The 14,746-nt window shown below is 47.2% G+C and overlaps 1 protein-coding gene across 1 annotated transcript in view; it reads left to right on the top strand.

Annotated features, from left to right (window-relative positions):
* The window catches only part of LOC141271265 (claudin-10-like), a 28,520-nt gene extending 25,701 nt beyond the window's left edge, over window positions 1–2,819 (top strand). The window contains exon 5 of the mRNA XM_073681385.1: window positions 2,693–2,819. Within this exon, the coding sequence (XP_073537486.1) occupies window positions 2,693–2,819 (127 nt within the window). The remainder of the gene's footprint in view (window positions 1–2,692) is intronic.
* Window positions 2,820–14,746: the final 11,927 nt, after the last annotated feature.

Here is a 14,746-nt window from a genome sequence, read left to right as displayed (position 1 = left end):
GCGCCACCTGGTGCCGGTTCTTGGAGCACCCGGATGGCTCTGTCCTTGAACTGTGCAAAGTCCAGGTCAGGGTCCTGTAAGGCCATTGCCCGCAACTGGGTCCGGTGGGCATTGCACAGTAGACCCTCAATGAATTGTTCAGTCAACAGCTTATCTTCATTTCCCACGCTGTCAGGGTCTGCCTGCTTAATGGCTCTCAGGGCCTCTTGTAGGTTTAGAGCATAGTCTCTTATACTCTCATGTGCCCGTTGTTTGCACCCATAAAATCTTAGTTTTATTTCGGCTGAGGTGCGGGTGTCAAATGTGTCTTTCAGCCGGGTTAGTATGTCTCTGACAGTCCTCTTCCTCCCAGGTGGCCAGGACTTTACCTCCCTTTGGGCTGCCCCGATTAATTGGGCCACCAGGATGCTCACTTTTTGCGCCTCCGTGAGGGGATACACCTGGAAGAGGCTATCCAGCCTTTCTCTGAAGTCATTTAGGGTATGTGACTCCCCTGAGTACTGGGGTAGCCAGGCTGCCCCCGGGATATAGGGCATGGTGAAAGGCATGACCGCAGCATCGGTGGCGCTGGCGGCGGCTGTGGCGGTGAAGCTCTCCTCCGTATCCGACATCCTCCTCCCCCCTAGTGGACCGTGGCCTACCTTGCGATGATCCTCTTCCGTAGGCCGCGGCTCCGCAGTGGATCGTCAGGGTTGAGGACCTTCCGTCGCGCTCCTGTGACGTCGGCGTCTGCTGGGCTCCTTCCAGGACCTTACGCAACGTCCGGACGTGAGGCGGGGCTTCAGTTCTCGTGGGCTTTCGGAGTCCACGCCCCTCTTCTTCCCGCGCGGCGCCCTCAGAATGGCGTCCAATGGCGGGAAAACTCCACGGATGGCGGGAAGAAGGCAGAAGATGGCGTCGGATGGCGGGAAATGACTCCGGACGGCGGGAAACTTCACCACAGGTAAGTATAAAAGTCTCTTTTTTCAGGCACGCAGTACCCGGTGGTTGCGGGCACGTAATCCTGCCGACTACGCCAAAGTTTACTCACCCCCTGGGCCAGTGCTGTAGTGCGGCGCGCGTGCGCGCGGGGGATACCCGGAGCCGGATCCGATAGGGGTAGTAGTCTTCGTGTGGCGGTGACCCGGTCCGCGCCCAGGGTGGTCAAACTAAGTGGCAGTTATTGGTATGATGGTATTAGTGTCCGACTACGCCACCCGTTGAATGCGGTTATGAAACCGCCGCTGCAGGGCAGACCGCTGAGGCCGGTGGTATAGGTGTGCAGCAATGTTAATATAACCCCCAACGGGAGAGGTATGGCCTCAGGGCAGCGGATGTGGGTGATGTTGGGAGTGATGGTGTGGATGTCCCAGCACTAACGGTGCGACAAGGAAGCACGGAGACGCGAGGGTACAGTTCAGGGCCTTTACTGATGGTACAAGGCAAATTCCCCCGGGAGTACTGGCTAGTAGTTGGGGCCTGGTTAGTCTGCGAGTAAGCCGGAGTTCCCCTGGCCAGGTGGAGTTGTAGGCCTTCCCGTTAGTCTGTACCCTTCCTGGCTACCCTGCTTTCGGCGGTTACAAGTAGCCCACGTCCCTGGGTATACCGTGTGGTGCTCACCCGTATGGCTGGTGACCTGGGGCCTCCTGTTAGCCTCCGCTCCGGGATGGCGGTGCTGGTCCCTTCGTTGTGACTGAGCCTCCGGGCTTTTATGGCCAGAGGACCTGGAATCCCCTGCCAGATGGATTCTGCTGCTGGGTATATCTTAGTCCCCACAGCCTCGGACTCCTGTGTCCGGTTTTAGTACCTTCTCCCAGGGCGAGCTCTGCACAGCTCCAGCCCCTGGCGCTTCTCCTTGGCTCCTACAGAGCTCCTGATGTCTATCTGTCCCTGTTTCTGCGTGTCCAGACCAGACTCCGTCTCTGTCTGGAACTCCTCTCTCTAACCCTGCCTCAGCCCCAGTTTATGTAGGGGAAGTTCTTCCCCTCCCAGGACTGGGCAGGAGGTGTGGCATGCTTAGGATTCCTGCCCAGGAGACCTCCCACCTGCTCACAGACGTAATACTGCTATTACTGTGGAAACCAGACCCCTGGGGTGCCACAGAGATACCACACCTCTGAGTGAGATGCAGTACCTCTGTGGCGACTGAACCCTCAGGGGCGCCACACTACCTAATACACAAGCAAATCTCTCCCTAGCTCAGCAGCACCTCTCCCTACACTGTCTGATTCCGGAGTGACTGTGACGAGCATGGCGAAGCCAGGTCTGATATAGACCTGATGATGCTATGCTGCCAGCCAATCACTGTAATGCCACAACCAACATGGCTACGGCATTACTGTGAGTGGCAGGCAATCCCTGCATGTTCATTGGCTCTGCAAAGAGTGCCAAACATGCAGGGAGGAGACCCGAGCTCCCGCCGAGCAACCCTGGAAATACTCGGCGAGCGCCGAGCATCTCGAGCAGTGAGATGCTCGGGCGAGTACCGAGCAGTGGCGAGCACGCTCGCACATCACTAATGAGAACTGATCTGGCTGCTTCCAACAGGTGGCGTTATAGAGTTCAAATCCTCTTCCTCTCTGAAGAGACAATTTTGCATATTAAATTTCCCAGAGGAGCATTGCACAACGAATAAGCCTCCTTACATTGGCATGTCACTCACAACAAGGAGAAACGTTACCCATTAATCTTAAGGCATTTTTGTCTTTTTCAGACTGAATTATCCTTACAATGGAGCTAAGTCAGTGAGATCTGCCCATACAAGCCACCAAGATCAGAACAACAACCGCAATGGACAGAGAGGAATACCAAGACATTTTGACAAGAATGCCTATGTGTGACCGATAACATGTCAAGGACAATTGCCCTGTGTCTATCAGATATAAAGTATGTCATGCACTATCTTTGCTTTTCACAAAGAAAGATTTTTTTTTAATAAAATCTGAAACCCCTCGTACAGTGATGAGACATTATACCAATACCTGATAAGGAGCAGCTCTACCTGAAAAGTACAAATTATACAAAATATATATCATATTTAAAATCCTCACTGATATACAGAAGACAAAATCATACCTGGCATCAGGAATAAGGAGAAAGAAATACTTATACTGTATAACAATACACAAAGATTATTCTGAGACTCAGATTCCATGCTTCCAATGTGAATATTAAAATTAATTTTCATTCATTAAATCTGGTTTATAAACAGAATATAATGTGATAGATATGGAAGACATTGGTGTAATGTGACTGTCAGCGTTGGCCAAATATTACTGCTACATCGCACCATAATGAGAGAGGCCTGAAATCTTGTGACTGGTGATGAGCGAGCGTGCTCGTTTAACCCTTTAAACGAGCACGCTCGGGTACTCGCCGAATAGTTCCGGCGTGCTCGGCATTTCAGTTTCAGCCGCCGCGGCTGCATGTGTCGCGGCTGTTACACAGCTGTGACACATGTAGGGATAGCCTGTTTGTTACTGGTCACATACATTTTCATCATGGTGCGATGTAGACTGTTATCTTGTTAAGTGCCAATGTTGACCTCTTGCCGGCATGGGGGTGTGTAATTCTATGTACCCCTGTGATGTGATCCCAAGGCACCAATGCTATGAGAGCCCAGGGTCTGTTGAAGACCTCTGTGTCTGTCATCATGGAGCTCCTTTGAAGCCCAGTAGACCTACCCTCGTTATATGTTGCACTTGGTATATGGCGACCGATCCATTTAAGGCTTGGTCTACACAGATGACAAGTCTCGAGCAACAGCAATTCTCAGATACGATAATATTTAAAGAGATAAAGATAATAAATTAGAGCTCTTATTTTGCTGTAAATAAACAGCCATGTTGGTGACAAGTCGCATGTCACTTGTGACTTGCATTAAAGTCTATGGCAACTGTGTCACATGCGACTTGTGACCAGAGACAGAAAATCCAACATATTTGAAACATTTGCAACTCTGTGTGGCAGTATGTCACAGGTCGCAATGCTACACCATAGGTAGTCATTATCTCGAGTCGCTGCGATTTCAGTGTCGCAGAGAAAAGGAAAGAAAGAAGTTGTGTATTATATGCATGGACCCAAAATAGAATACCACACGGTGAGACAAATTTAAAGGCAGAGAAAAGGAAGTAAATATGTAATATAGATTACCAAAAGTATGATGCTAAAATATATTAAACTTTTTTTTAGATCAAAACACACACGGGATTAAAACCTCTTACAACACAGCAAAGTGCATAAAAAGAAACAAAGTCGCTCCATTGCAAAGATATTCACATTTGTTGCTTTTGGAGCGCAGTATGTGAAATCTCTGTCTACAGTCCAACTGGGCATTTCTTCCCACTCTTCTCTGAGGTCGTGTGTGTTCACCCCTTCCTCCAAAATGCTGTCAATCACATCTCAGCAGGGTCGGAGACAGCTAGATCAGCTGCCGAGCTGTGATTGACAGGGTCTGGGAAAGAGGAAGGGATGTAAGTGCAGGCCCCCAGAGAAAACTATGCAGAAATGCCCAGTTGCAATTCAAGCAGAGATTTCACATACTGCACTCCAGGGGCAACAAATGTGAATATCTCTGCAATGGAGTGACGTGGCACAAATTGGAAAAAAGATTTAGAATCATGGCAGCGTAGGGATTTTTCACTCATTTTTTTTGAGAAAGTGACAGGTCCTTATAAAGCAAGAATGAAAGCAGGGATACAAGTATTTGTCAATTTGGAGTTTGGAGATGAGATGGCAATTGACACAAAATTAATTGAATACAATAATATAGAAGATGCAAAGTGGCTGCATTAGGAGGGAGGGTGGGTAAATATTGGCCACTCTAATGAAATTGGATATATTTTTTACATAATAATTTTGGTTATCTATGTTATATATTTATATCTTCTATTCCTTTTCTCTACCTGTAATTTTATTTTCATCATATGGTATTAAATGGATAATCCAAGCATATCATACACAACCTCTTGTTTCTTTTTTGCCTAGTTAATAGAATTTTGGTAATGATTCACATAGTGTTCATTTATCAGTATTATGATATATACAGTACTGTTGTATTATGTTTCTATAGACCAACTCTCCATTAAAGCTCTTCCATGAGATTAATATCTTTATGATGGTCTAGTTATAATTAGTCTACATTTCGGGAAAGAAAAAGTAATGTTGAGAAATACAAGTCCAGCAACAGCATGGGTAATCTGATCTAAATACCTTTAATGGTTATGAGAGTTGTGAGTAAATTCTGCAGGAATGTAATTGTAGTAGCTGCTTATACATTGCAAAAAAACAACTGTAAGACTAGCAGTCAGCGTCAACTATATAGCAATAGGTTACAATTTTTAAGAATTATGTAAACACCAAACTAATCCATATAGCATTATATCCTATGTACCCAAAGTAAACTACTATGGTAAAAATCTGGTTTGCAATGTAGGTGGGGGGATGCATTCTGATTAGTAGAATTAGAGAGGATACAGGTAATGGGTGAACTTGGCAGATTTCCCATCGGAGTCCAATAGCTTTAAACTACACACTTGACCCCTATATACTGTAAAAAAATTCTTTTCACATTATTGACTTTCACAAGTTAATCAGTGTGGGGCCCTAGCTGCTGAATTCTGAGAAGGTCATGGTATCTATACTGGAAATGTAGCCAGTCTCCGCTTATATAGTAAGATTTACAGTAACAAATAAATTGGAATGAATGATTGCAAAATAAATAAATGTTATTTTCAAACTTTTCAGCGGAACACTTCAAGATTTGGTGAGCTGTCCCGCTGTCCTGCGAGGTCAGTGGCATGTCCCGCTTTCAACGGTATCTATGTTTTTAGGACCATCTGTGCCATCTGAGGCACAGAGTGGAGATCTGCTCTACTCATAATGGGAAAGGGGTTGGACAAGTATTTTTTTTTCCGCCAATCTACTGCAGGGGCATCATTCTAAGTTGGAAGGGGGCACTATATTGTGTGTGGAGGTACTGTAGGGAGTTCAAAAATGGTGAGTGTGGGGGTTCTGTATAGGCATCAAATTGTGTGAAGGGCACTGTGCATCATAAGGTGTGTTAGGAATTATACTCTGTGTGGAGTATCTTTGTGTTAGGGCACTGTGGGGACAACATAATGTGTAAAAGAAGCACTATGAGGGTATCATACAGTGGGGCCATCATGTGTAGAGGATACTGTGGGGGCATCATAATGCATACCTCTCACATTTGAAAGTTAAATAAGTGGGACACATACTGTGGTGCACAATTTTTATTTTACCCAAAGCAATTTCCCAATTTTTTATTTGAGCCCATGCAGAAAGAGATTAGTTACTTACCGGTAACGGGATTTCTCGGAGACCATGACAGCACCACGAGAGAGGGAATCCGCCCACCAAGGACAGGAAACCTACAGGCTTAAAAGGGGGCGGCCCTCCCTCTCGCCTCAGTTTGGATTACAGAGCATTGAGAGGACCGCCTGGTTAGTAGACATAGCAGCATAATCATGAAACAAATAGTATATACATTTTCTTACAACACCAATGTGTGAGAATAAAGAATGAAAACAGATAAGAAGTGCTCCCAAAAAGGGGTGAAGGGAGGGAATATAAGGGTGCTGTCATGGTCTCCGAGAAATCCCGTTACCGGTAAGTAACTAATCTCTTTATAGGTCGACCATGACAGCACCACAAGAGAATTGCAGAGATGAAGATTCTAGGGAGGGACCACCGCTTGGAGCACCCTTCTCCCAAATGTGAGGTCAGACGAAGCACCCAGATCTATTCTATAGTGCTTATAGAAGGTAGATGGAGAAGACCAGGTAGCAGCCTTACATATGTCCTCCATCGAGACACCAGACCTCTCTGCCCATGAGGTTGCCACCGCCCGGGTAGAGTGAGCTTTCAGGCCACGCGGTGCTTCCTCTCCACTGGATACATAGGCTAGCGTAATGGCCTCCCTAATCCATCTAGCTATGGTGGATCAAGAGACCTTAAGCCCCTTCCTAAACCCCTGATAGGAGATAAACAGGGAACTATCTCTCCTAAAGGGCTGAGTGACAGCAAGGTACCTAACCACACACCTTCTCACATCTAAAGCATGGAAATCTGCTTCTCTCTGATTACTAGGGTTCGGGAAGCTACCTTAGGCAAGTATGCTGGATCTGCTCTAAGAATTATTCTGTCGTCCAGGACCTGGGTGAAGGGAGGGCCAGAGGACAGAGCCTGAATATCACCAATCCTCCTAGCCGATGTTAGGGCTACACGAAGCGCTGTTTTGAGGGTAATAGATCTCAGGGATACAGAATCTATCGGCTCAAAGGGTGACCCAGCTAACGCTTTCAGAACCAGGTTTAGGTCCCATGGAACGACATTAGTTTTGGTAACCGGCCTGGACCTACCTACTGCTTTTATAAAGCGGGAAATCCAATAGTTTTCTGCGAGGACACAGTTATAGAGAGCACCTAGTGCCGACACTTGGACCTTCAAGGTGCTCGTTGCTAACCCCAGCTCGAAGCCCCTTTGTAGGAACTCTAAAATCTTCCCAATTGGCACTCCCTTATCCACTGAAGATTTAGAAAAGAATAAAAACTTGTTCCAAATTTTTGCATAAATTTTGGTAGTGACAGGCTTTCTACTACGTACTAAAGTAGATACTAGACTCTGGGAAAAACCTTTTAGTTCTAGCAGGGACCTCTCAAATTCCGCGCTGTCAAGTGGAGGCCCAGAGCTCACGGATGGAGCACTGGACCCTGGCTGAGGAGATCCGGAACGTCGGGCAGGACCCAAGGGTCCGAGACGGACATGTTCCTCAGGCATGAGAACCAGGGCCTTTTGGGCCAAAAGGGAGCGATCAAGAGGACCCTTGCCTTATCCTCTCTGATCTTTCTTAGCACCATAGGCAGAAGGTTTAACGGTGGGAAGGCATAGGCCAGACTGAAGTTCCAAGGGATTTGGAGAGCGTCTACGGTCAGGGGCCTTTCTCTCGGATCTAGGGAGCAAAAAACCTTTGTCTTCCGGTTTTGCTTTGTGGCGAAGAGATCCACCACCGGAAAACCCCATTTCCGGACTAATAGGGAAAAAATTTCCTGTTTTAGTTCCCATTCGCCTTACCTTAAAAAATGACGGCTTAAGAAGTCAGCCTTTGAATTTTCTTTCCCTTTGATGTGGAGGGCTGTCAAAGAGAGGAGATGGCGTTCCGAGATCTAAAAGAGATGATCCGCCACTCTCATTAGCGATCCAGCACGAGTACCCCCCTGATGGTTAATATAAGCTACTGCTATATTATTATCGGACAGGATCCTAATGTTCTTATTGTGAAGGAATGGTAAGAAATGATTAACAGCCCTATCAACTGCCAGTAGTTCCCTGGTATTAGAGGAAAGAGCTCTCTCAGCGTCCGACCAGAACCCCAGGGCAATCATATCCCCCAAGTGAGCTCCCCATCCATGTAGACTTGCGTCAGTTGTAATTATTTCAGATATTCTGACCACCCAGGGAACTCCTTGAGATAAATTTTCTAAATTCACCCACCACTGTAGAGAGTCAATAGACCGAGGAGATAAGAACATCCGTCTCTCCAAGTGCCCACGTAACGAGACCTCATTCTGTAGGACGTCCCACTGTAAAACTCTGGAGTGGTATTGTGCCCACATTACCCCCGGCAGACAAGATATTAGGGTACCAAGTAAGGACATTGCAGCCCTAAGGGACATGACCGGGTTCGCAAGAGCTCCTTCCACCAGCCTTTTGACCCTCTGTTTTTTGGCTTCTGGAAGGAAACACATCTGGAGGTCTGAGTCTAGCATGATACCTAGGAACTACTGTACTCTCGAAGGGACTACCCTGGATTTCTCCAGATTTAGAATCCAGCCCAGGTCTTCCAGAATAGAGGAGACCAATTTAAGATGGGAGACACATTGAGAGGCTGAGTCCCCAATGATCAAAAAATCATCTAAGTAAGGGATAATTAACACATTATGTTCCCGTACATGAGCCATCACCTTCGTAAATACTCTAGGGGCTATAGCGAGACCGAATGGCAAGGCCGCAAATTGGAAATGTTTGATTTCATCCCCTATGACCAAGGCCACTCTAAGGTATTTTTGGAAGCTTCGGTGTATAGGTATATGGTAATATGCATCGTTTAGATCCAAAACTACCATGTGACAGCCTGAAAACAATAGTTTTATAGTAGACTTAATGGACTCCATTTTGAAGGTGGGAATTAACAAAAATTTATTCAGGGCCTTAAGGTTAATAATACACCTAAAGGATCCGTCAGGTTTAGTGACCAAAAATAACGGTGAGTAGAACCCCAGTCCCTTTTCTGCTATCAGGACCTCCACTAAGACGGCCTTATGGACCAGATTCAGGACCTCCACTTGTAGGGCCATCTGCTCCCGTGTTGAGGATCGGTTTGGGGTCCCTCATGGGAGGTTCGTCCTGACTCGCTGAAAGTCGAGTCTCAGGCCGGAACCTACCAGACCAAGGATCCAATTATTAGAAGAAATATTTGTCCTGGCAGATAAGAAGTCCAATAACCTCCCCCCTACCTGGGCCGCGAGTCATTGGCTCGGTTTTCGGGGGCCTTGGCTAGCAGAAGAGGATCCGAACAGGAGCCCTTTACCTTTCGGTCTACGGTCTTCCCATTTATCCTGACCTTTCTGGCGCTTATTACGTAGAAACCTTCTTTTCTGAAAAGGAAGTTTGTACGTGGGGGCTGATAGGTTAGGAAAGCCCCTTTTTGTGTCACTTGCTCTATCCAGTAGCTCATCCAGAACCGACCCAAAAAGATGTCCCCCTTTCACAAGGGATAGCGCAGAGTCTTGTCCTCGCATGAATGTCCCCCGGCCAACATTTTAGCCACAAGGCTCTCCGGGCCGAGTTAGACATGGCGGCCGACCTTGCTGCTAATCTGACAGAATCTGCCGATGCGTCCGCTAGAAAGGCTGCCGCCCCCTGAAGAAGAGACATGCCGCCAAGATTTCCTTCCTGGGGGTATTGTTTTTAAGATGGGCTTCAAGCTGGTCCAGCCAGATCATTGGGGACCTGGCGGTACAAGTAGCTGCCACCGCGGGTTTTAGGGCTCCCGCCGAAGTCTCCCAGGTCCCTCTAAGGAAAGAATCAGCCTTTCTATCCAGGGGGTCTTTAAGAGCTCCCATATCATCAAACGGAAGGGAGGAACTCTTAGAGGCTTTGGAAATGGCCACATCTATCTTGGGGGCTTTTTCCCAGTAGGAAGAGGCCGATTCCTCAAAGGGGTACTTCCTTTTGAAGAATGGAGGTAGAGCGCCCTTCCTTTCCGTTTTTTTCCATTCACTAAGGATTAAGCCCTGAATCTTTTCGTTCAACGGAAAACTCCTTCTCTTCCTTTGACCCAGCCCCCCGAACATAACGTCCTGGACTGACTTCTCCTGCCTGGCCTCTGTGATGCCCATAGTGGACCGAACCATTTTAATCAATCCGTCCACTTCACCAAGGGGGAAGCAATTTTGTCCCACACCACTATCAGAGGAGGAAGCTGAGCAAAAGGCTGCATTATCTGAAGGGAGAGGATAGGGGGTCATCCAAGACTAATAGGATCTCACAGTCCGAGTTCACTTTCTCTTTAACTCTCTTGGAGAGGACCTTGCGAATCTCTGTTTTAACTAAGGTTTTTAAACCAGAAGTTAGAGCAGGACCCTCTTCTGCCAGTGTCTGGTTTATGCATAACTGACATAGCTTTTTAGGGTATCCGTCAGGAAGAAGAGACTTGCATAGCGCACACTGTATATGCCTTGCCTTGGCGGTACATTTCTTCCCCTGTTAAAATTTAGAAGGGGAGAAGGGATACCATATTACTAAGTGAACTTACTCGAAGATCACTTACCCAGGCGGCTCAGGAAGAAAAAACAGCTGGTACCGGATTGGAGGAAGGATCCTTCTCAGCCGGGGGACCTTCCCTAGAGGCTGCAGATTCGTCCATTCTACCGGAGGTATGGTGACGAGACCTAGACCCCGAGCTCCGTCCTGAGGACCGGCTACCAGAACCACGTGCGCGATGCGTTTTTTGGGGCTCCCCAGACAGCCGCTGAGATGGTGAAGATGGCGGCTGCTCCACCTGTTGCTGCTGCAACTGGACACCTTCAGACTCCATAATGAAAGAATGAAGCTTTGGGAAGCACTGAGCCATGTTACCTGATAGTTAAACTAAGTATTGACTCCTCCCCTCTAGCAGCGCATCAGCACACTTTTTCCATTTTTTTTTTTTTGAATTTCGCGCTCTTTTGCCACCGTCACATGATCGCCGAGTCGCGGTGACGTCATCGGGCCGCGACTTACCGAAACCCGGAAGTACGCGCCGCGCGAGGACGCATGCTGTCAGCGCTCCCTCAGGTAAGCCGCGCTTTAGTGATGCACCGCGCTGCGTTCACCCAGGGCAGGGCGAGGGGACACAATCGCCTTGGCCCTCGCCCCCCTCCCCATACTTACGGAGGGTGATGGTGGGCTGTCACCCCCACTCGGGATGCAGACCTCACCGCACTTTTGGGGCTCAGCCAGGGCCTACACTCCCACGGGAGGCGCACCTGGCTTGAGGCAGAAAAAGGGGATGCCACCCCAGACAGGGGCGCAGCCCCACTGCAAAAGGAACCCCCAATGCTCAGGATGCTGTGCCTCTCCCATATAGGGGCGCACGAGCATAGGCCAATGCTGGAGCTGCCGTCCCCAGACAGGGGCGCAGGATCGACAGCCGTCGCCATCCACGTTCTTTCGCCTGCGACCGGCTTCCTCCATCAAGGACAGGAAACCAAAACTGAGGCGAGAGGGAGGGCCGCCCCCTTTTAAGCCTGTAGGTTTCCTGTCCTTGGTGGACGGATTCCCTCTCTCGTGGTGCTGTCATGGTCGACCGATAAATATTGCTCCTGTTCCCACACAGTATGGCACCACTTTCATGGCCCCCACAGTGCCCTCCTTCAGTACAATGCCTCTACAGTTCTCGTCACACACTAGGAGTGTCTTTTATAGCATAATGCCCTCACAGTTCTGCCCCACAGTATGATTCCCTCACAATGCCCCAACACACCTGATCCACCCACACCACAAACAGTATAATGCCTCTACAGTCCCACAACACAGTACAATGCCCCACAGTGCCCCCCCCCCCACATTATGATGCTCACAGTGCCCTCCAACACCGTACAATGACCCCACAGGCCGCCACCCCTCTCCACATATTATCATGCCCCCATAATATGAAATCCCGACAATGCCCCTCATACCTGCATCCTTTTGTCTGTCCTGCTCCTCTGTAACTCATCTGCTCGATGCTACCCATTTGTGCAACCTGAGAATGTCACGTGACCTGAAGGTAACCTCGATCCAGACAGAATTGTAGAGTAGGGATCTGACAGTTTTCTGCTCCATCATTGTGGCCAACTATACCTGTGTCCTGAGAACACAGATACAATTGTAGTCAGGACCTACTCTCCACCTCCAAATTCTGGACTGTCCTGCTGGATCAATGCTATTTGAGAGGTATGATAATGTTTGTGGGAGTTTCATACTGTATGTGGGGGGCATTGTGGTGGCAACATAATGTGAGTTTAGGGGTATTATGGTGCGGAGGCATCATACTGTGTGTGGCGGGTACTGTGGAGACAACTTAATGTATGGCATGGGTATTGTGGAGGCATCATACTACTTAGGGGCCAGCATCAAACTGTGTGGGAACACTAAGGGGCTCCACTACAAGAACCATTTCTCTCCTGGCACACAAAAAGAACTGGGCGGATTAGGGTGTGGCTTAAAAAAATGTGTCCTTCTTTCCTTTCTTTCAAAGTTTAGAGGTAAACAAGTTATGTACTGTATAAGAACAAATTTGAACTGCTATGGAGGAGCTGAAAAAATTGCACATGTGTTACAAGTGTCCACCACTAGGTGGAAGTATTATCCTTCCAAGAACCAAAGAAGAATATGAGCAATAGTATTAACCCGTTTAGCCCCGAAGGTTGTTTGCACGTTAATGACCAGGTCAATTTTTATAATTCAGACCACTGTCACTTTATGAGGTAATTACTCTGGAACGCTTCAACGGATCCCACTGATTCTGAGAATATTTTTTCGTGAAATGTTGTGCTTCATAATAGTGGTAACATTTCTTCGATATGACTTGCGCTTATTTATGAAAATATTGGAAATTTAAATAACATTTCCCACTGTCTACTTTACGTCAGCACAATTTTTGGAAGTTATAAGGGTTAAAAGTTGACCAGCGATTTCTCATTTTTCCAACAAAATTTACAAAACCATTTTTTAGGGACCACATCACATTTGAAGTGACTTTGAGGGGGCTTTATGACAGAAAATACCCAAAAGTGACACCATTCTAAAAACTGCACCCCTCAAGGTTCTCAAAACCCCATTCAAGAAGTTTATTAACCCTTCACGTGCGTCACAGGAGTTTTTGGAATGTGGAAGAAAAGAATGAACATTCAACTTTTTAAAAATGTTACTTTAGACCCAATTTTTTTTATTTTCGCAACTGTAACAGGAAAAAATGGACCACAAAATTTGTTGTGAAATTTCTCCTGAGCAAGCCAATACCCCATATGTGGGGGAAAACCACTGTTTGGGCACACGGCAGGGATCGGAAAGGAAGGAGCGCCATTTGACTTTTTGAATATAAAATTTGCTTGAAATAATTCCTCAGGGAACTTATCTAGATGTGTGCTGAGAACCATGAACCCCCAAGGTGCTTCACAGAAGTTTATAACATTGAGCCGTAAAAATAAAATTTTCACATTTTTCCCACAAAAATGTTTTTCTGCCCCCAATTTTGTATTTTTATAAGGGTAACAGGAGAAATTGCGCCATGCGATTTGTTGTTCAATTTCTCCTGAGTAAGCCGATACCCCATATGTGGGGGAAAACCACTGTTTGGGCACATGGCAGGGTTCGGAAGGAAAGGAGTGCCATTTGACTTTTTGAATGTAAAATTTGCTTGAATAATTAGCGGACGCCTTGTCACGCTTGGAGAGCCTCCGATGTGCCTAAACAGTGGAAATACCCCATAAGTGACCCCATTTTGGAGACTATACCCCTCAGGTAACTTATCTAGATGTGTTCACCCCCAGGTGCTTCACAGAAGTTTATAACGTAGAGCTGTGAAAATAAAAAAAAAATCTAACTTTTTCCACAAAAATGATCTTTTAGCCCCAAATTTTTTATTTTCACAAGGGTAAGAGGAGAAAATGGACCCCAAAAACTGTTGTGCAATTTCTCCTGAGGACACAGATGCCCCATATGTGGGGAAAAAACACTGTTTGGGCGCACGGCAGGGTTCAGAAGGGAAGAAGCGCTGTGTGACTTTTTGAACGCAAAATTGGCTGAAGTCGAGATCAGACGCCATTTTGCGTTTGGAGAGCCCCTGATGCACCTAAACAGTGGAAACCCCTCACAAGTGACCCCATTTTGGAAACTAGTGAACATTTTGAACCCAGAGGTGCAACACAGAATTTGATAACATTAGGTCATCATATTGAATAAGTTGTCATTAGTCTTGAGCACAAGTGCTCACTACTTGAGTTTGCATCGGTACTTGGGTATGCACCAAGTATCGCAGGTGCTCGAGTGACATGCTCGAGTCCCCGCCCCGCTTGTTTCACCCCCCAAAAAAAACATACGGGGATTGGCCTTGTATAGCAGGCAATTCCAGCGTGTTTTTTTTTTTGGCTGTATAATAGCCGCGAAACATATGGGGCGGAGACTCGAGCATGTCACTCGAGCACCCGCGATACTCTGTGCA

Source organism: Phyllobates terribilis, unplaced genomic scaffold (genome assembly GCF_046119375.1).
Source record: "Phyllobates terribilis strain yellow unplaced genomic scaffold, ASM4611937v1 Scaffold_5__5_contigs__length_657084704, whole genome shotgun sequence".
Taxonomy (NCBI): Eukaryota; Metazoa; Chordata; class Amphibia; order Anura; family Dendrobatidae; genus Phyllobates; species Phyllobates terribilis.
This window is presented reverse-complemented; position numbering and strand designations above follow the sequence as displayed.